At 35.2% G+C, this 22,359-nt stretch overlaps 1 protein-coding gene across 5 annotated transcripts in view; it reads left to right on the top strand.

Annotated features, from left to right (window-relative positions):
• Window positions 1–22,359, top strand: part of CSMD3 (CUB and Sushi multiple domains 3) — a 1,174,595-nt gene that overhangs the window by 931,350 nt on the left and 220,886 nt on the right. For all 5 annotated transcript variants that reach the window (XM_073229983.1, XM_073229982.1, XM_073229981.1 and 2 more), the window contains one exon: window positions 7,907–8,023. In XM_073229983.1, coding sequence (XP_073086084.1) covers window positions 7,907–8,023 — 117 coding nt within the window. The remainder of the gene's footprint in view (window positions 1–7,906; window positions 8,024–22,359) is intronic.

Here is a 22,359-nt window from a genome sequence, read left to right as displayed (position 1 = left end):
ATATCTAGTTTAATCTTTGCTACTGATAAGCAATTTTTTGTGATATCTGAAAACAGTTATAATGTAAAAAATATCTGTGATTTCTGTTGTTGACAAAATCGCAGTTATTTCTGATAATTGTGTGCTTTGCTGCTTACATTGGAAACTAAAGGTAAGTGCTAAAATTCAGTTAGAAGAAAATTCATTTAGGGTGTAGTGAAAATTGTTTGTTGGCCAGCATTGTTGCTCTAGACGTTGTTGGCTCTTTTCCCCTGGATTTCTAAAGGTTACAGAGCCCAAAGAAGTAGAGGACAACATTCATACTGACCACTAACAGCCCAGCACAGTGACCCCCCTACCCCTTGGGAAAACAGATGAATTGAAGTTTCAGGTTCCTCTTCCTCTGGATGGAGTACTGTGCTCTTCATCCTTAGGGAAAATTAGGAAAGAAAAATAAAAGCCTTGAGCTACTGCTAGAGCAATGCCCAGTGTCCTAGGTAGGATCTCTCTATCTTTCTCTCCGCGCTTCTCCTCTGCTCTCCCTCCTCGCTTCTCCTCCGCTCTCCTCTCTCACGCACGTACAAAAGTTTGGCAAAAGCTCCGGGAATGTCTACCTGCCCCTTGTGTAAGCTTTGTATTCCTTCCTGGAAATGATGAGGTGAGTTCATCTTCTGAAGGCCTTATGAAAGCCTCATTATATTGACTCTGGATTCTGTAGTAGGTCAGAAGAGTTTCTTAATTAATTTTACCTCAGGCATGCCATATACCATATCTAACAGGTGATTTCTGTTCCAGTTGTGGTTTGAACCATCCTCTTTTGCAGCTACTCAGTTAGTAAAGACTGAGGCTGGAATTCAAAACCAGACCTTTCTGATCCCAAAGTTTTGGACTACATACTGCATTTGTTCTGCTACCCTATATATATGGGTTTGAAATATCTGTGAGTTTTACATTCTGTGCATTTAGTTTATAGCAAGATAATAAATAATGTATATTTTATTTTTCCTAAAATTTATAACATACATTTATTAGAAGTCTTATATAAACAGATACTATGGTAGCCTACAGAAGTATAAATGCTCCTGCTGAAAGGACATGGAAACTGATGTAATAGATCTTACAGCTAAGAGACAGAGAAAGATCTTAAACAAAAAAAAAACATACAAATAGATATATAATTACAAGTTATAATCAGTGTCCTGAAAGTAATTGATGGAGTGCTATGATGTGGTCTTTGGAACTAATATAGAAGACACAGGAGACTTTTCTGAGAAATCAACATTTGTGAGATCAGGTAGGAGTAATAAATTGTTAGAGGGATTTTGGTTTGGTTTGGTTTTTTGCCTAAACTCATTTTATACTGATATATTTGTAGTTATAAGTATTTCTAAGTCATAAAAATTGCCATCAATGAAAAATCAATGACATAGAAGTAAGAAATAAACTAAGCAATGAAAAGGAATTTTCATTTTTAAAAAGCACCAGTAATTCAATCAAAATCATTTTAAGAACTTGTCTTCCCTTGCAGAGTTTCATACAAAATCATAAATCAGTGATTGCTAGGGACTGGGAAGTGGAACAAATGGGGAATACTATTTATAATTCCTGCTAATTAATACAGGAAGTCTTTTGGGGTATTGAAATTAGATAGTGGGGTTGATTGTACAATGCTGTGAATATGCTAAAAAAATCTATTGTTTAAAGGGGTAACTTTTATGGTATGTGAATTATATCTCTGTCTTGAAAATGAAGTTAAAAATGAGATAGGTATCGTAGATGAATTACCAACACCCACAAGACCATTAGCAGTAGCAGGAGAATTCGTATATGGTAACATGGAAGATCCAGCCAAGTAATGTACCTATTCATAGCTATTGAAAAACTACAGCTTTTGTCAAAGAATGACGCTTCTTGTCTAAAAACACACTCTCTTTTGGAGAACACAGCTCGTAGAGGACCTGGGTATGAAGGGAATGCCTTTCTAGTCAGCAAAATGAAATGAATGAGTCCAGGCAATCAGTGAGTTGACAGATGGAAAAGCTCATATCCTACTAAGTTGATTTAGTGAGTCATTAGAATGGTTTACAAGCCGCTAATTACAACATTGAGATGGAGTTTTTTTTAATGGTAAACAGGTGTGGAATTACTTCAAAAAATTAATTCACAACTAATAAAGATGAATTTTGCTTTTATCTGTTAAGTGAACAGATGAAACAATAGAAACCTCATAGCAGCATTATCCTTAGCTTTCCAGATAAGTAAATGTATATGTGTGAAAAATAACAGAAGAAAATGAAGAGCAAAATAAAAGAGTAACAGTTAATAATTTAAAATAGTATTTATTGCTCTTATAAAATAGCCTATTGGAGGCTTATCATCTAAGGCAGACAGACAAAGTGAGCTATGCATGCTTACAAAAGAGACATAAAGAGAAGCTTGAAATGAATGGCTGGTTAGGTGTTTTTACTAAGATCAAGGTTTTTGAGCAAAGGAGAGAAAGAAGCAATAATAATTTTAATCTTAAAGTCGATACTGGGAATAATAGCTGTCTGCATAACAAATTCGTCTCACAGAGTTAAGGTGTTATGAAAGGACTTCTTTAAAAAAATGACTCCATGGGAGATACAGCTTTTAAACATATTCTATACCAGAAATTATGATTTGTGACATTCAATCAGGCTATGTCGGGGCATAAGTAATTTGCTAGATGTGGACCAACATTTTTGTAAGTTACAGCAGTTCTTTCAAACTGAAGGAGTCACAGGGCACATTTACTAAATTATTGATTTAATATATCATATGGCTCTTTTGTGACCTGTAAGAATAATCAGTTTTTAAAGTAGCTAACTTGCTTTCTGAGAAAAATTTATGCATTATATAATAGTTTCCATTATCTAGTATATTTGATAATAAATTATACATTACACAAGCAAAAAGAAAGACTTGCAATTGCAAGTAGCTTAAAGGTATGTTGCATTTATTATAAAGTCTCTAAGATATTTGGACATTCACGTAGTACCTCTTCCACATAAATGGTTTGAGTTTTCTGTTTCTCTCACCACGAAAGTACCTCTTACTCTCCTTCTTCTTCTTCCCTCCATAGGTGGGAAGTTCTTTAATTTGGATGACTAGAACTTAAAACCCAGTTGCAGACTCATCTTCTGATTTTCCTGGAAATACCACATCTCTTTATGTTATCACTGCTTCACAGTTCAGGAATAAAACAAATCCATGCAGTATAGTCACAGCACAGACACATTTTACTTATGCAAGTTAAACCATGTGAGTGACTTTACTCACTCAATGAGAATATGCTCCAGACTGACAAATGTTAACATGGATTTGCTACTGTGAAATGCTAGACACAATTTTGCTATTCCTTCAGTGGAACTCAGTATCTATGTGGCTGTTGTACTGTGAAAGTCTTATCACTGAACATATTTATAATGTTTAAAGATACATATCTTTCACATAATTTATTTCTAAATGTAAAGCAACAGGGATTTCTGGTAATTCAAGAAACAGTGAAGATTTCAATTACAGAAAAAAAAAGGCTTATGTAGACTTATGTATGTCTTGATTATATTTTGGCTTTAAGTGAATTTCTGGGGGTAATTTCAACTTAAAAATAAAATTAATTCTTAACCTTAAAAATAAAATTGCTAGTTGTTTTACCAGCAAAAAATGGGTTTATTCAGGAGTAGCAGAGAATTGCAGTTGGAGACATGCAAACTATGGCAAAGCTACAGGCAAGTCTGGAGAACAAAGGTGAGGAACACTCTTTTATAGAGGAAAAGGGGGAATTGGAGAGGGACTGTTTAAAAAAAAAGTCTGTTGGAGTAAACTGGGAGTTCAAAGTGTAGTAGCTTTTCATTGCATGAGTTTTGACAGTCTTTCATTGGCTGGGATGTTGTGGGGCCAGGAGAAAATCTTTCTTCCTCCTACTGGAGTTAGTAAATAGTAGAATATAGGCTTCTTCCTGTTGGAAATGCAAGGTATAGCTCTTCCTGTTGCAGTCTGCAACTGATGAGTAGTGTGATGGGAGAGCTCTGCCTTCTAGCCTCCTGACAGCATTTTTATATGAGGTTTCCTTTTATTAATTGTGAACCAAATAAGATGTTTGTGTTATGTGTTGATTGTGGAACACCATTTGATGGTAGCCTGCCTGGTTTTGCAAGCATAGTTCATTTAATCATCCAACAGACATCTATATAAAATCTACCACTTATCAGAATTGTTCTAGGAAAGGAAGGAAAACATGGTAAGACATGTGTGTTAGAAAAATCGCTAGCAGTGATAAGAATTGATGGGGATGAGAGCAGTCGATTGTCTATTGGAAGAGCCCATGTGGAAACTTTTCGGAGTCTGGATTGTGGCAGTTACAGTGACCAAGAGGAAAAAGAAAGGCTGATAATAAAATAAAAATAAAACAGAGATATTATGCTGTAACAGAGTCTCCATGATCAAGTGCATTTGTAAAAAGGAGCGTAACATTTCCCAAATCTTACTGAAGTTTTTAATGAAGTCCTAGAGTAAAGAACCCTGTTTCTTATTCCCATGTATTTTCAAACTTACTCAATCATTGAACCATTTCTTCCATAATTCATGTGTTCTACAAGAATGCTATTAAAATGCTGATTCAAGAGGTAGTCATACATAGCCCATAAATTATAATCAGGAACAGGTGAGTTTCTTACATTTACTGCATTATAATGGATATAGGCTCTTTAGAGAAACAGTCAGTTTGACAAAAGACCAGCAGGTATAAGTCAAATGGCAAAAACAAGCATAGAATTCAGTCCTGGCTTGCTTTCGTCTTCTACTGATTGCTAACAGAGCCAGAAAAGTAAAGACTTCTCTTTTCTGTACTAACCAATATGATAAAATTCAAACAGGAAGAGAAGAAAGGCTCCTAGGAACCAATATTAGAATTAGTAAAGTTGGCCTGGCTTGGTCTTTATTCCATTTAGATTTTTATTAGCATAAAATAGATTACAATAAGTCTGTATTTCACAGCATAGTTAATTTTCCCTTGTTTATATTATTTACACACAGCATATAACATTGCCAAAAACTACAGTATTCATCATAAGTGACTATAAATTAGGACATGTTGAAAGCACTGACCAGAAGAAATGTAAAATTATTACTACCTGTACAAATAACAAAACCTTATACAGTATTAATCACCATAAAGATATGTGAGACAGCGACTGCAATGGGGTATGGGGGTAGGGACTTGATAATATGGGTAAATGTAGTAACCACATTGTTTTTTCATATGAAACTTTCATAAGAGTATCTATCAATAATACCTTAATAAAAAAATTTGTTAAAGATACGTGATTGTATATATTCATCAGTAGTTAAAAAAATGCCTTCATATTTTCAAACTTACAACTGAAATCTTCTACAAAAGCTGCCCTATTGTCCATTACTCAAGATAAAATATACAAAACAAATTTAGGTTGACAGATGCATATTAATGAGGAATGTCAGAGTGTTCATGACCAAGGCACAAAGCTGAACCTAAGTAGAAGCTATAATTTCTGTTCGTACTTTACAAATACAAAAGTAAGTTATTTTGCAACATACGTTCAGAGTATTGTAATTTTGGAGTGCCTTACAATCAGAAGGAAAGTGAACATAAAACATACTGCTCATTCTTGAATGATTCTCTCATCAGGAGTATCACCAATTGAATAAAGTTATCAGTGCTGGAATGAGAACACGTGACTACTCTAATCTCAAACAATAAAGTATAATGAGAGCGATGCATTTTCGGTTATTATCATTACTATCAATTTGTTGTTCTGGGGAGTTCTAATTTTAGTATGTTTGATTCTAATTATTTATTACCATGTTATGGAGCATTAAAAGAAAAAAATGCAGAACATTCATTATCCACCCAACTCAAATACAACGTACTGTTTGTGTTATATGTGTGTGTTTTAAATATATTGTTAGATATATTTAATCCATCAAAAGTTTTTACTGTTTCAAATTGTCATATGACTCTTCTCAAACACCTAACACACCACTGCATCCAACTCTCTTTTAAGGGAAAATCTGGCATTATGTATTTTTAGTCATCTTCAACCCATTTCTCAGGACTCAGAGGACTGTCACTAATGCTCTCTAATGCTAATCAGTCCACTTTTGTTTCTGAACTTACCTTTTTTGAGCTTCTAGGTCAGTGCTCCAGATGTTCCCTTTGCAAAAAGCACTCCAGATGTTCCCTTTGCAATGACCCCTTCCTCCCTTTTAAACAAAATATAACAATCACTTATCCAGACTTGCATCTCCCCTGCAACTATTCCCTGTGTTCTCCTGCTTACGTTTAGGATTCTCATTATGCTTGTCTTTCTTTATATATCATTTATGTTTCATACAACTATAATCTAACTACTACCTCTCTACTCCAGTCCAAGGATTAACAAACTTCTTTTGTAAAGGGCCCAGTGGTATTTTGGGCTTTGCTGGCCGCATATGTCTGTGTTGCATATTTCTGTTTAGTTTTTGTTTTGTTTTGAACTCTTTAAAAATGTAAAAACCTCTCTTGGAGTGGGCTGCATTTGGCTTGCTCGATGTAATTTGCAGAAACCTGCACTGATTGAAACTACTGTATTAATAATGCCAGAAATTCCCTTTTTATGCTTGAGGGGAATCCTCTCTGTACAAGTTCAAGGCCAATTAAGAGAAAGGCAGAGAGAAATCAAACCAATAGTTTTAATATTTATAAAAACTGAGAAGCAGTAACAACGGGCTTCCCATGCAGCTACAGGTGTCTCACAACATCCGTAGCCACACCTTTAACAGACTTGCCCTGAAATATTTACACTGTTGAGACCACAAGTGTGCTCTGCAGGGAGGGTGGCTCTCAACAGGAAGTTCCACCAATCAGGAAGCTCATTCCTCCCCCTGGAGGTAAGAAACAGAGCCAGCAGCCGGCCAGGCCGGTTCCCTCTTCAGGGAAGCCGTGGGCCGAGAGAAGTGCCCCTGGCTCCCTGGCACTCCACACTGCCCAATCCACTCAGACTCCTTTTTCATTCACTAGTTCTTTATAACAACTTAACCCTTTGAACACTTTCTTTTAACTGAAACTCTTCACCCTTGCAATTCCATAGACCTGCTCCAATGCTGTCTTTTCTCATTCTACATACTTTTCTGGGTGATCTCATTCACTTAAAGAATACCAACTAGCATCTTTATGTTTTCACTACCTAAATCTCTCCATTAGTACCCCAGGTCCCTCTCATAGCCCAGAACGCTCAATCTTAATGTGTTCCTCTATCTTATCAACAACAGAAACATCATCTATACATTCTCCAGAAACACTATCTTCACCCACATTTTTTAGGAACATAGCACATTTGGGGCTGAGGCATAAAAAACGTCTACTTCTCTGCACCATCAGAAACTCCTGATTTAAATGTGAATCATATAAGCAGATAAAGGTTGGTGAGGGAATATTTTACTTAGATGAGTGGGTGAATGTACAGCCATCCCTGTTCCATGTATGGAAATAGTTAATTTGGTGGCAGCATAATCAGAGTTGATTCTGAGTAAAATTCCAAAGCTTGGCAGTGAGTAAAACAATTTTTCACTTGCATACTTTCTCATCATTATAAAAGGAATGATTATCTTTATACTTTTATCATAAAGGAAAGTAGGGTCACCATTATTACCTCTAGAAATAGCACCATTCAATATTATTGTATTTGTTTCTGAAAAAAGTAAGTCTGAACACTAAAAATGTTTTGTATGTGCAAATTTTTATTGTTGACATATGTGACAGTGAAATCTTGTTAAAAGATGGAAATAAGTGATATTTCTTAATATTCAGTAACCATGTTTTATATCAAGAAAGTAGTATGGATTTCAGTTTTTTTCTAAATACAATGTTTTTATCATTTTTATTTCCTAGCACCCTGTGGAAGTCATTCAACAGGTTCAGAAGGCACTGTTCTGTCACCAAATTATCCAAAAAATTACAGTGTGGGACATAATTGCGTTTATTCTATAGCAGTTCCCAAGGAGTTTGGTAAGTAAGATTCAGCTTATCATGTAGTATTTCATTCCAGACATCCTTTTTTTTCCTACTAAAGGCTATTCAAAAATGTTAGTTTTTTAAGTGAATGCACTAACTATTCATAAAGTCCTTCATTCTGCAATTCTTTTAAGATACTAGCTTTGTAGCAATAAAATTTTGAGGTTATTTTTCTCAATTTGAATTTACAGTCAAGTACACAGGTGAACAACAATATAAAAATGAAAACAGGATTGTTTTTAATTTTTAAAAATAAGTACATCCAGTAACCTTGCAAGTGCCTTCATATTGGAATTACATAAAATGGGAAATTACCAGAGCATAAAGTGAAGTCTGCTCTACAAAATATTCATAAATCCAAATAAAGAACTATTACAATAATGGTAAAAGTATGTACAAACAATCATATTTGTTTTATGGTTTATTAACACATTTCCAGAAAGAAAATATTTCGGTTTTAAAAACCTAGTTTCTAGGATGCAATGAATATAAAAAAGACAGCAAAGGACATTTCAGCTCATCTTGTCAACCTGACAATCTGTTCTGCCCTGGCACCGAAAAAACAATGTGTCCTTTGCTGCCTTCACATCTCCCTCATCACAAGTCTTAGAAGTCACTTTCCTGGTTTCCAAAGGTTTTGGATCTGAGATCCAGCTGGATCTAACCCAAGTTAAGACCTGTTTCTGGATGGATAGGCAAAGTAATGTAGTGGGCATTAAAGTATGGAAAAGAGGCTGAAAGTTCAGACTTCTAGAATTTTGATTTATAGCATTGTGTTACATGGTAAAGGATTTGGAAGGTCTGTAAGAAGTGTCTGGGTCTGGATGACTAAGTATTTTAGCAGAAGAATATGGACTTTATCAAATCATGATTTTGAATTGCATCTTGACATTTCTGCTAATATATAAAATAAGCTGATGTTTCCAGTCCAATTTCTTATAGCCAGATATTACCTATATACCCTCCTTTTCTCTCTTCTGAAACAAGTTCAAGATCCTCCACTTATCTGAGAGAACATTGTCATCAGAAGTGAAGTACTAACTAAACCTTTTATTTTAACCGTGAAATAGTTATGATGCCAGCTTAGCAAGGTGTCTCTTTGCTCCACAAAATATTTCTTCTTAGCATATTGATCAGTTAAATGAGTTGAGGTCTTCGATTATGAAGAAAAAGACAGTTAAGAAAGAAAAACATCATCTACTTGTGTTTACTATTATTATTGTTTGCCTTTTGTGCCCAAGAGGGTCCTTCCTTTGCCAAAGGGGTTTATGGTCCCCAGCTGCCAAAAAATGTTATATGGCTGCTGACAGAGTCCTAGCGATGATGGTCCCGAAGGCTGCATGGCTCTGCAGGTCTACTCTAAGCCAATAATGTGTTATTTTAAACTCTGTTCTTGGGATGCCATGTGGCCAAAAGAATGTGAAAGGAAAATCAGGCATTTCCTTTCCTGACACACAGACATGCTAACTAGTCACCTAGAGACATTTTTTGGTAGTTATGTATGTTCAAAGAGTGAAAGAGAGAACACTGAATAAAATAAAAGTAAATTAGAAGATTACTAAAGAATAGAATCTCTATTCTACCAGGATTAATATAAATTAAATTTAATCCTCTTAATGTAAAAAATAATCCAAAAAATAATCAGCAATTTTTAACACTAACTTTTTTTTAACAAGTCATGGATTATTTGTGGGCAAAATCAACTGTAGTTAGATATATTTGTAAGGAAACTGATTATATTTTTGTAAGCATTGCATATTCTTTATTTCAAACTATATATGAGGTTAAACAAACTTGGATACCAATTTCAGCCTGTCACATCTGTGCTATCTGTCTTTGGTTAATTTACATACTCTCTTTGAGACTCAGTTTCTTTATTTGTAAAATGGAGATAAACAAGTATAGTCACTAGGAGGAGTAAATGAGGTTGTATATATAAAGTATCTAACATAGTTCATGCTCAGTACCACCGAGTTTAAGAATGCCAACTGTGAGGGAAAAAAAAAAAAGAATGACAACTATGGAGTCAGATTTCTGGGTTCAGAGTACAACTCAGTTTGGTCTTTTTCATTGGGCAAGACACATCATTGTTCTAAAACTTACTTCTCTCATCTCTGAATTGATGTGAAAAATGTTTACCCCATGGGGTTATTTTATAATTAAATAATATAATACATGTGAGTGATTGGCATAATAACACATAGTAAGTGATGCTCACACAGCGGTCTGTATATACACATACACTTTTCTTTACACTCCCATTTATATGCTCCATTCACCCAAAAAAAGGGTGAAATAAAATGACCTGGAATACTGTATCAGACTGGGGTCTTAAGAGTAGCAAAGCTAAAAATAAAATATTTATAGTATGTAAGTAAAGCATGAAAACAAATCCTGTGTGCTTCACGTCTCTAGTGGATATCCAATCACTTAATGATCCCTTGAAATGTTCTTGAAGCAATGTAAAGGAATTAAATTAATGCTGATCGTAGACTTTCTCCTATCCATACCCTATTCCTTAAATGTGAGATGAACAAGCAAGCCATTGCGTATCTACAAATCAAATTCATATTTTGCTTCCTCGCACTCTCACTTTGCCTTAATTCCTTTCCATTGCCATTTGAGTTATCTTTTATGACATTTTTGTATTATTTAATAACACTTCACTTCTCACTTTTTTCTCTTCCTGTTATTTTTCTCAAATTGTAATCATTCCCTCTTTTATATCTTTTACATATTGACACTCTAGGATTTTAATTTTTAATCATTTGACATAAAGTCTGCCAAATACACTCAGTATATTCATTGGGGATGCATTTTCTTACAGGGGTTAAAGTTCTAAAGTCCTTACTTATAGAGAAAATCACATAACACACGACCAAGACTAACTGTGAAATAAATTAAATCACCCATATGGGTTCATCTACAAGGTTTTGTATAAGCCATATTGTCTCTGAATAATTCTAATAGGATTTTTTCCTCCAGTGTCAAAACATGTAACAGTTTTTTTCCAGATAATGTTAAATGGACTAGTTTGTTTTTGTTAGTTTCTGTTGTAATTCATTTGATCATATAATACCAATTACCTTTCATTTACTTATTTTCATACACTGTAGAATTGAATTCATGCAAATTAAATGTGTATATAATGTGACTGTACTTCACTGGTTATTGAGTAGATACAATTTCAGTTGCCAGTCAATTCCTATCTTTCAGTTTTACAGATAAGAGAATTGTCAATTCCTAATTCTTTCATGAGCATCATTAGATTTCATTTGAATTTTGTATATTAAGGTCACTTTGTCAATATTCATTCTGCAAGGTTCTACTTATTTTGTATGCTTAGAAAAATAACAATTCTGGATCAGTTACATAGCTTTTACTGATATTTTGCTTGCTTTCTTCTGTACAGCTAAACTATTTCACTTGGATTATTGGATTTAAAATAATTTATTACTATAATAACAAAATCTGTTTGAATTTTACTTCATCTTTCAATTTTTAATTACCAATAGTTTCCCCTAATGGGTTGGCTGTGTAAGTTTTCTTATATTATTTTTAAGTGCCAAAACACATGGAAGACAGATTTTATTTTATTTTGAATTTGGTATAGATAAAATGCTTTAGAATGTAAGAGAACTGTTGACATGGTTAAAGGGAAAATATTTTTGTTAATCTGTATTTATTACATATTATAGTGTAGAGACCCAAATCAAATTACAAGGAGGGGGACTAGTAAAACTGGGGAATACGTGTTGTGGACTTCTGTTTTAACAGTCCTGGCTGAGAAAAACAGAAAGGGCTAGGATGGCAGCCAACACTTGGGTCCAAGTCAGAGGCCAGTGTTTGTTTTGTCTGTATTCTCTTGGAACAGAAAATAATGGTATTTTTATTTTAAACTCCAAAAGAAAGACACAGTATACAGTGCAAGGTTAAACATTTTCACTGAACCTATTGGTGAAGCAAGATACTTAAAACAGTTTAAAGAGATGGGATTAAACAAACAAACAAAAAAAAAAAAAACTGGAGGGTTTCTCTAATCTGTAATTCAGAGGAAATTACCCATAATTGGTAATAATACCTGAATTCACTTCACATGGAATATTAACTTTTGGAATTAGCATTCCTTCCCTTTCTCCCACCCCTATTTCCTTTCAATCGTTCACTCCTTACATTCTACGGATTGTCTGTAAAGAGAATATATTAGTGTCCAGTGGCTGCCATAACAAAGTACCACAGACTTGCGGCCTAAAACAGCAGAAATTGATTCTCTCACAGTTTGTCGGGGTCCGGGGATTGCCTTTGAGGTTTTGGGGGAAAACGAAGAGCAAAGAAGGCAGCGGGAGTCGTCATGGAGTGTAGGGTGCTCAAGGAGGCTGCTTTATTCTGCATCAAGCTGTACTTCTCAAACTGCTATCGTGCTAATTCGTGGTTACAGAAGTATTTGAAGACGTGCATGCGTGTGGCCTTCATGGGCAGGTGTCTGGCCTTCAAGGCCCTTATCTGGCTCCTTTCCCATGGGTACAACACGCTGTGTTTTCAGGTTTGTCAAGGCCAGGCATATCTGGGGTGAAGCAGCAGACAGCTGTCCTTGTAGAACAAGTAGGGGAAGGGGGGCCGCTTCCCTACAAAGTTCTGGAAGTTAAACCTCAAAAACCCAGTTACCAGTAGTGACACACTCCCTCCTGCAGGAACTAGGGAAGAACCCTTCCTTGCCTTTTCCTAGCTTCTAGTGGCTTTCAGCACTTCCTGACATTCTGTGGCTTGTAGCTGCATCTCTGTTATCTTTATCTCTGTCTCCACAAGACCTTTTCCCGTTTGTGTGTCTCTGTTTCTGTGTATATCTCCTTCCTCTTTTCTTAAAAGACACCAGTTCTTAGATTTAGGGCCCACCCTAATCCATTATGACTTCATCTTAATCTTTAATTAGTTATATCTGCAAAGACTGTTTCCAAATATAATGACATCATGAGCTTTTGGGTGGGTATGAGTTTGGGGACGATAGCATACTACAGAGGATAAACTATATTGCTACAGTTTTATACAGAAAATTGTAATTAACATAAATTGCTCTATAATGCATGTATCAAATATTATCTGTGTAGAATGCAAACTGGTATTCAGATTTCTCAGAGAATTCAAAAGCATGTTATCACCTTGAGACTATCTAGGATAGTCTATGGTAACTTAATTTTGTGTTTAGCCTTCCAGAGAGTTTTACCTCCTAAAAGTCAACCCCTTAGTGTTTTGTTGTTTTTCTTGTTAAGGTACAAAGCTTACTCTTTCTCAACACTAACTTCCACATGTAGAAACTTCCACTCTCAGTTTTTTTCTTTCTTAGTTTTCCCATTTAATCTGCCCTCTCTTGTATCTTGTTTTTGCCATCTCTTGGTTGTAAAAACTTCAAATTCATGGAATCCTTAAAGCCCACAGAGTTATTGTCAGTGTAGTCTACTCTGTACAAAACACATATAGAGTTACTAAAACCTTTGTGTATTGCTGAGGGAGAAGGTTTTTGTTTTGTTTTTTGTTTAAGTGTCTATAGTCACCTTGAACTTCTGTTCTACTTCTGTATAATTTATATTTGTTCTCATGCACAACCATTATTTTTTCTATTTCCCATTGCAGTAATTTTCTTCTCCTAATCTAGAAAGATCTTTCCCTATGACTTTGCCTACAAAATAGTTATAATTTTTTTTAATTTCAAACTGTACCATAACATTATGTTAAAAACAATGATAGTGATTAAATGTCAAATACCTAATTAATTGTCACTACATTCATTAAATTTAGTATTCCCTTTCCATCTTACACATTTAGGTAACTACATAATGATTGTTAAATACAATTTATTTTTGCCATATATGTTTCACAATTTGGGGTAAACTATTAGTCTATGAAAAGTAGTTTAGAAATTTAGGTCTCCTTAGACTTAAGAATAAAAAAGCAAAACCGATGGGTTGAAACTAACATGCATGCACACTATATATAAATGTGCACACTTATGTTTTTTTCTCTTGAATATCTGGATTTTTTAAAATGTGCTAATGTAGTTTTGATCTGCATATGAAAAGTTAGCTAGCTATTCTCATCTTTTATGTCAAAATTGATAGCCATTCTTTTGCTGTGTATACGCTTCTTTAAAATTCATTTATTTGACCATTTGCCTTTTGATCTTTTATCTAATTGTTTTTAAATGATCTATTCCATTCAGCATTCTGTACATAATTTATGTTGTTATTATCTGTCTTTATACCTACCTCAGTAATTAATTGTCACTAATTTTCCTCATATTTTGATGACAAATTGTTTTTGAGATTCTTTTTGTATTCTCATTAGGTGAGTAAATCATTTTATTGGCATTCTATTTTTCCTGTTGTGAAGTTCTCATTAATGAATGAACTCTTACAGTCAATAAAAGCTTTTTATATTTTATATTTCAAGTCTATGACACTTCATTTTTTTAACAGTACAATTGTGTCAAAATCAATGATTAGTCTTTCCTAAATATTGAATTTGCTTACTTATCTAACAGTGAAAAATAATATTTACAAAATGTGTGTTTATTAGTCAAAACTTGTATTTACTATTTATCATTTCTTGTTAGATATGCAGTAATATATTGAATATATATTGAAAAGAAAAGGGAGCTCGCTAACCTTTTTAAAATTGATGCCTGTGTTAATGTCAATATGCAGAAATGAGTATGTTATTTTAGTGCCTATAAGAAAAGAAAGGAAAACTTTTTTTTGAGCCTAACATCTTAGAGTAATGAAAATATGATTTTCATATGAATTTATAATTATTTTATTTATTTGAATACTATTTGCATAATTAGCTCTGAAGCCATGGTGGTCATCAAGTAGAACAGGATCCCTCAATCCAGATTTGGTCTGGATGTCAAGGCTCATGAAACCATATGTGTACTAAGAGGATATGAAAAGCTTTGTTTCTCGTACAGTGGGGCTTTCTGAGAAGAGCAGGGCAGGATCTGAAATTGGATCCTAGTAGATCCAAAATTGCTTAAGGGAGAAAAGAGAGCTGACTGGCTTTGGGTTTTATTGTTGTTCAGGTGGTGCTGGAGTGAAAGCTCCCACGTGTTGGTCAGGGTTCATGTAGTTTGGACTTTCCATTGTTTCTAAGGGGAGTGCACCCAGGCTTTCTTATCGGCTTGCCCAGATATGAGCAAAAGGGGAATTGGCTTGAAGGGGAAGAAGGCTAGGGCTTGAAACTTGTCAGCAGTTGAACATCAAAAATGGAACAGAATTTATCACAATTTGGTCTGGGTGTTTGACTGATGAGTGAAATGTACATGTTTGAACTTATTTAAGCCAATGACACTTCCTGAGGCTTTTATCCAGATAATTGGTAAGGTAGGTGAGAATTCCATTGAATGCCTTATTCCAAAGCTCAGCATTATGTATTGTGAGAAGTGAAATAAGTGCCTTGGTAACTATCAATAACAACTAGAACTCTGAAAAGAGAGAGGCCTCGTGTTGTAGCTTTGATATATGTAAAGACATATGCAGCACTGATTTTGTATGTTGGGTAGGTCTGAGACAAGTATACCCTATAAGGGGCAACCTTGCACCACATGGCCAGACAACTGGCAATGGCCCAAGGGTCTATAACACTGTCCAGCTGGGGCTGATTGCTGACCAGGGTACTCACTGTAAAGATAACTGCCCAAAGTCTGGTCATTTGCACCTTTTAGATGTCTTAGCTGTGGTATTAAAAGCAGAACCTCTTCAGGGAGTTCAATCATTCAATCATGTGTGGTGATGGTGACTATACTGTCCATAATGTATAATGTATTAACATAATGTCCATAATGTATTAACTCAGTTGATCCCAAGGAGCTCTTCGGGAAGCTAAGGGGTTCAGAAGAGGAGTGACATCTTGCAAAACCATGACCTAGAACAAGAAACTAAGGACAGAGAAAGCCACACCCTCATGCAGGTGGGATAGTCCAGAGCACCTAGGTTTGTCTCTAATAATGTAGGTATCATTTCCAATTTAATGGGAAGACTTGGTTGCTTGGTTGGCCATACCAAACTTGCAGGGTGTTAAGTCCTTGGCCCAAGGCATAATGGGCAACTGGACACAGAGGACCATGGACTCAGATCCTATGAAACCTGATTTTAGGAGATCGCAGTATGCAGTATTGACTGTGGCAGCATACGGCATGGGACTTACTGGGGGTGGGGGAGAGTCTTGCATCAGAAATCCAGCACCAGTTTATGGATGCTGTGGGTGGTCCATAGACTCCACAAGGTATGAGATGAGAGGTGGTTGCTAAAGCCTCTACAGTGAAGGAGTCTTTTGAGGGCAGCGCCTGTTTTATTATAAATTTAAAAAGATTCTACAAACTTTTTTTTAGGATGCCTCTTTCTGGGTAGACCAGTTACTAGTAAAAGCATAAATGGGCTTAAGTAAAATTATAAATCAGGAACATGTTGCTCTCGAAATCCAAAAATTCCTAAGTAATTTTCACTGGTTTTAACATTGTTGTGCCTTGAGAATCAATAGTTCTTTCTAATGGTACCAGTGGTAATACTTTATATTTGTAACTCTTTTAGATTATAGGGTATTCCCTCCTTGTTTAAATGTAGTGGGATCCCTAGGGATAACTATAATTTGAGCCTATCAATTAAGGCCATGACAGTTGGCCTTAATTGGTCAGTTTGTGCATCTCAGTAAATATAAAGTAAGTCAAAATCCATGTTGTAGGGGTGAAAAAGCCAATTAGATACATTTTATATTTTCACTTTATAAATTCTTGTAGTAAATTTTGGATTTCTAATTGGATCAAATTGTGGGCCTTTCTTTAAAAAATTTTTTGTTTCCTCACCTTCTATCTAGTTTGTTTGTTTATTTGTTACTAGATATACTTTAGAGGAGAGGAGAGCTCTTTACTCTGTTCATGTTTATAAGCTTCCTTCAGAGAGTGTCAAGTCCGTAACATCAGGGTTAGAGGCCTCCCCCTAACAATTGTTGCTTTATAGGGTTTAAGGATCCAGAGTAAATAGGATTTGAATTACATTCTTAGGTGTGCCACATGGGTGCCTTAAGTGTTTTCCTCTGTAAGCCTGAGAATCATGATTTTTGTTGCACAGAAGCCTGGGCAGCACCAATGTAGAACATTTTTATAGAGTTTTAGTGAGTCATCTGCTTTTAGGTGTGTGGACCTCAGCACGCCACATAGTAGCTGCTCTATCGCACAGTTGGTCACCCAAGAGACCCCTACAGTACACAGGGTATCGGTATTTTTCCTGAGCACATGAAAGAAGGGCCAATGACTGGTTGAGACTCAGAACCAACAGTCCAAAAAAGAGTGCTTCCCTGAACCTAGGATTTGTCACAGCTCATGCGTCCTGAGGCACCCAGATAGGTCCACACTAAGACACACAATCCAGCGTCACTTTAAGGGGGGCCCTAAATCTTGTTTCTACATGGCAGTTATTCAAATTTCTGATGTAGGTTGATTAAGTCAGTGATAGAATTTCAGTAGAACTCAGTAAATACAGCATAAGGCAGCAGAGCTCAAAGTGCAGGATTGTTAGCAGGTAACAGGCAGTTACTAAGCCAAATCAAGAGAAGAAAAGCCCTTGCGCTGCGCTGCTTGGTTCTGCTGGTCATTACCTAGACACCATCCTCACTCTTATCAGTTGTAGTTACTCTACAACTGATTAAAACACTTGGTTTGAATTTGAGACTGATGGTACCACACCAACACCAAGGAAACAGGAAAATTTTTATTACTCACATAATGAGACTATTTGGAGCAGAGCAGGTTTTTAAACAGGTCCAAAATGGCATGACAGAGCAGGAAAAGGAGGCTGGCTTTGGAGTTTTATTGTTTACATAGGGTGGTAGTGTTGTGATGGTCCTTGTGTTCAGTGCTTATGGGGTTTGAAATTACCACTCATGCAGAAAGAGAGAGAACTTGGGCTTTTTAATCAGCTTGCCCATCTGTGGGGCAGCCGGGGAAGGGGGGTGACGTGACTTGAATCCATCAGTAGTCAAACATCAAAACATGTTTTCAGACTCTTTATAAAGCTGTGACTTAGAAAGCTGAAATTATAAGTTGCATATCATATATATAGGTGCATATCTATATAACATAACTTTCCATTGTATTATATTCACTTTTCACTTTAAACAAAATTATTTCCTTTCAGCTTCCAAAAAAGTGATGATAATATGCTCTAAAATGTGCTTAGCTGAATTTTCAAAATAACTGTCAAATGATCTATTAGGTCATTATAATAAATGTTTGCTTACATTTGTTGTGTAATGATATCAATGATGATGTTCTGTCATTTTTAAAATCAATTATAGGAAATAAATAATGCTTAATAATTCAAAAGAAACCTTTGGAAAATATAGTGCAGAACCATCAGGCTAGACATTTTGCAACTTGTTTAAATGATGATCTTGTTCTACTGTGTTAGTATTTTTCCCATTCCCATTTGCTTTTATTTTTTTCTTTATGTTACCAAGATAAGTTCAGTGGTTTCCCCATCAAGCTGTTTAATACCAGTTGGCCTCAGGTTGCTGAAGATTATTTTGAAGTAAGCTTCAAAGTCATAAAGTCAATGGTGATAACAATAATAAACTGATTTAAAAGAAGATTGGACATTTATTGTTGAATAGTGGAAAAAAAACTGAACTGGGAGCCTGAAGGTTTGGATTGTAGTCCTTTATCTGCTTCTAATTGGCCATGTGACCTTGAGCAAGTGATTTAAGCTTTCTGGTCCTCATTTTCGTGATCTATTAAGATGAAAAGCTTTGATTAAGTGATCTCCGAGGTCCTGCTCCGTTCAAAAAAACATGTGAGATCTACTTTTAAATTTGAAGAATATACTGCTGGCAGCTAGCGAAGTAAAGTATAGGAAAGTATACTAACCTTTCTTAAATTCAAGATTCTGCTTGTAGAAATATAGGGATTTTTGTAATTTCACTTAATTCCAAAGAGGACTATAAATTTAATGTAAAATTTGAATCTTTTATGTTCCTAAAAAAGTAAGATAAATTGCGCAACAAAGATATGCTACAGTTTTCTTTCTCTTTCCTTTTTCTTTTTTTATGGTTTTTAATGCATCAGAGTACCTTAGATGTCACCTCTATTATTAAAGTTCCCTACTTTTCAGTGCACTTTTCATTTTTCATTCATTACAAATTTTAGAAAATTATTTTTTACCCTGTTCCCCTACTGTTATTTAGGTAGAAAATAATTCCTTGGATAAACTCGGTTATTCATACACAGGGAGAAAGCATTACCTACAAAATTTTACTATAAAATGAGTGGTCTTCCCTTAAGAACTTGATATGGGAGAGTATTTGAAATAATGGAAAGAAAACAAAAAGCAATGCAGTTTCCTGTATATATGCATAACTTTTTTTGGAAAAGTTCTTATGGAAAAGTCATTAAATATATCCCCTTTAGTGTTTCATTATTCTGTCATGCAGAATCACATTTGTAATATTTCGTACTATGGCATATTAAAGCTAGAAGATAAATGATTCACAAAAACACACAGCATGCCACAGGCAGAGTCTTTTGTAAACATGGAATACTCATCATTTTTGACACTCTCCCACTGATATTTCAGGATGGTATAATCTCTAATTGTTTAACACTGCAATCCAGTGCTAATTACAATTAAAGTACAAATGTTTATTTCTTTACTGTTGTGGTGACTCATATGATTTAATTTATCTGCTTCAGACCTAACAAAACAGTAAGAATTTTGAAATGATTCATTTATTTGAAAACTTGATAAATTCTATTTCAAATAAGTCAAAAGTTTGATAGTCCTTATTTTGTGGTTGGTCTACAAACACATGGTTCACATCACACATTATAGATAAGTCTTATTCCAGTCCCTGAGTTAAGAGGCATTTAACTAATATTATCTTGAAGCGTATATAAACTCTTAATATTTCAACTGAGCTGCTTTTTCTGAGAAGGAGGAACTCTAAAACCGATGTGTAACTAGAATATTTTCCAAATTCACTAAGGCATCTACTGAAATACCAAACTATCAGAATTTCATCTGTCATATTGCTTGTCTCAGCAACCTTTCATATAAGGTATTTTTGTAATCTACTATAATATTTATTTTATTGTCACAGGGCTTTCCAATTAAAATTTGAATTTAAAGCATCAAGTAATGGCAGATGATATAAATGAGACCAGTATGTGGGCATCGTCACTAAGAGGCAGTGTATTGTGATGAACTAAGTATTTGTGCCTTCTTAGGAGCAGTTAAATTCCAAAATGTTTAAAACACAATATGGCTCAAACAAAACTCATCTGTGGAATGAATTTGATTTTTAATCTAATATGTTTGCCTTGTTTAAAGGTGTGAAACTTAATGAGTTGCTTTCCCTTTTCCTCATCCCTTCACTCCTGTCCACCATCTCTTCATTCATAGAAATATGCTACTATTAATTCTAGCCCCATCGTGGGTAGACATGTATGTTATGTTGCTTGTGAGTGGCAATGATTCCCTAATTGGATCAATTATTTATTCAAACAGTGTGTATATACTCAGCTTTGAGCTAGAATCTACATATACAGGTTATGCAAACAATGGTTTTGTCCTTCAGAAGATCATAGGAAAGGAATTAAATAATTGAAGTTTACTTAAAAAACTATGTGTAAGCTGCTATAATAGACATTTGTGAGGTTCCTAAGGAAAAACAGGATAAGCACCTAGGGCAGACTGACAGCAGGTTCGGGAGACGGGTCCTGTGTCAGACACATGTGCCTGATGGGGTGGCGTGTGACCTGAGTCTTAGGGAATGTACAGCTGTTAGCCTCTTGAACGACCTGCCAGCCAGAGAGAACAACACAGACAAAAACACAGACATATAGCACGTGGTTTCTGAAAGGAACTACATGTTTTTCTCTCATTTGAGAAGAAAAACACTACTCAGAAAGTAATATGCTTAAAACTGGAGAAGCAGAAACCAGTTTTAATCACATTTAAATCAATTCAATTGAGTTGATAGAGTTCTCACTGCCTCAGAGACATTTTCTAGGATGAGGGTGTCTGATGCCCAGTGAAACAAAGATGGTGAATTGGTTTCATTAGCATGGATTCCCCTTGAGTCATCAGCAATCTGGGAGTAATATTCACCTGATACACATTGGTACATCCATTTCACTTGTTAGAATTTTGAAATATTTCCATATTCTTAGCAGTCTCCTGAATGATCCCCCCTTTCCTTGGCCACCTAGCCCTTCCCCTCAGCAACTAAAGGAGTAACACCTAGTTTATCATCCATTCTGACTGGTCTGTGCCATGTCATATTGATTAAATATTTTGAGAGTCACCCTGTAAGTATAATTGAATGCACTCAAACACACAAACAGTTATAACCTCAAATTCTGCTAAAAGGAATGAAGAATGAGGGAAAAAACGGGATGTAATGAGAGAAAATAACAAGGACCAAATGTAGATTAGGAAGATGAGTGAAGATTGCAATATCCTATAAGCTAAAGGCCAAGTTGGAGGTTGAAGTGAATCGCATAAGCTTTGGAAACTACTAACAGCATTTAAGCAGGGGAATAACAACCTTGTAGACACTTCAGATGTATCGCTGGTCACAAGGGATGGATGGCTGTCTTAGAGGCACAATGAGAGACAATGAGAGGACTAACATAGGCTGTGGGAGAAGAAGGAAAATGCATTGTTTGAAGGGGATATTAGAGTTGGAAAAGTTATGTGTAGCTAGTACTCTAGAGTAATTAATGGACTAAAAAGTGCATGATAGAAGCAAATGAGTAGAAAGGGCTAAGTGGTATCATAGAGGCAGTGGACCTGGAACAAAAGCTCTTCCTGATGTCTGGACATGAGCCTGATCAAGAATCTAGTCATAAGTTTTGCAAGTTCAGAATTTCAGTCTTGTCAAACTTTAGAAGGTTGTTTCGCATTGATTCCCACTCACCAAACCTAGAGAAGACTAATTTATAAATCATGATGTCTGTTAACCAATTTATTGTGAAAGAATATCCAGTAAGTTTATCAGTCCTGGCTATTTGCCCAGAACCCTCCATATTGGTGAATAAATCTACTCCATGGATCAAAAAATATAATTATTTCAAATTATAGATCAAAAGTTTTTTGTGTGCTAAGGACATCACAAAAGGGATGATATACTCATGGGAAATTTATATCAAAGTAGTATAGCTAGAGGAAATATTCTTAACTTAGATCAAGAAAAGGATCTTTTTTTAGAATTCTGTACACCAACCTTTCCCAAAATATCTATATACATGTATGTGTGTGTGTGTGTGTGTGTGTGTGTTGGTGGATTGG

The sequence above is a fragment of the Manis javanica genome, chromosome 2 (genome assembly GCF_040802235.1).
Source record: "Manis javanica isolate MJ-LG chromosome 2, MJ_LKY, whole genome shotgun sequence".
Taxonomy (NCBI): Eukaryota; Metazoa; Chordata; class Mammalia; order Pholidota; family Manidae; genus Manis; species Manis javanica.
Note: the sequence above shows the minus strand (reverse complement) of the source record. Positions and strands in the feature narration are given on the sequence as shown.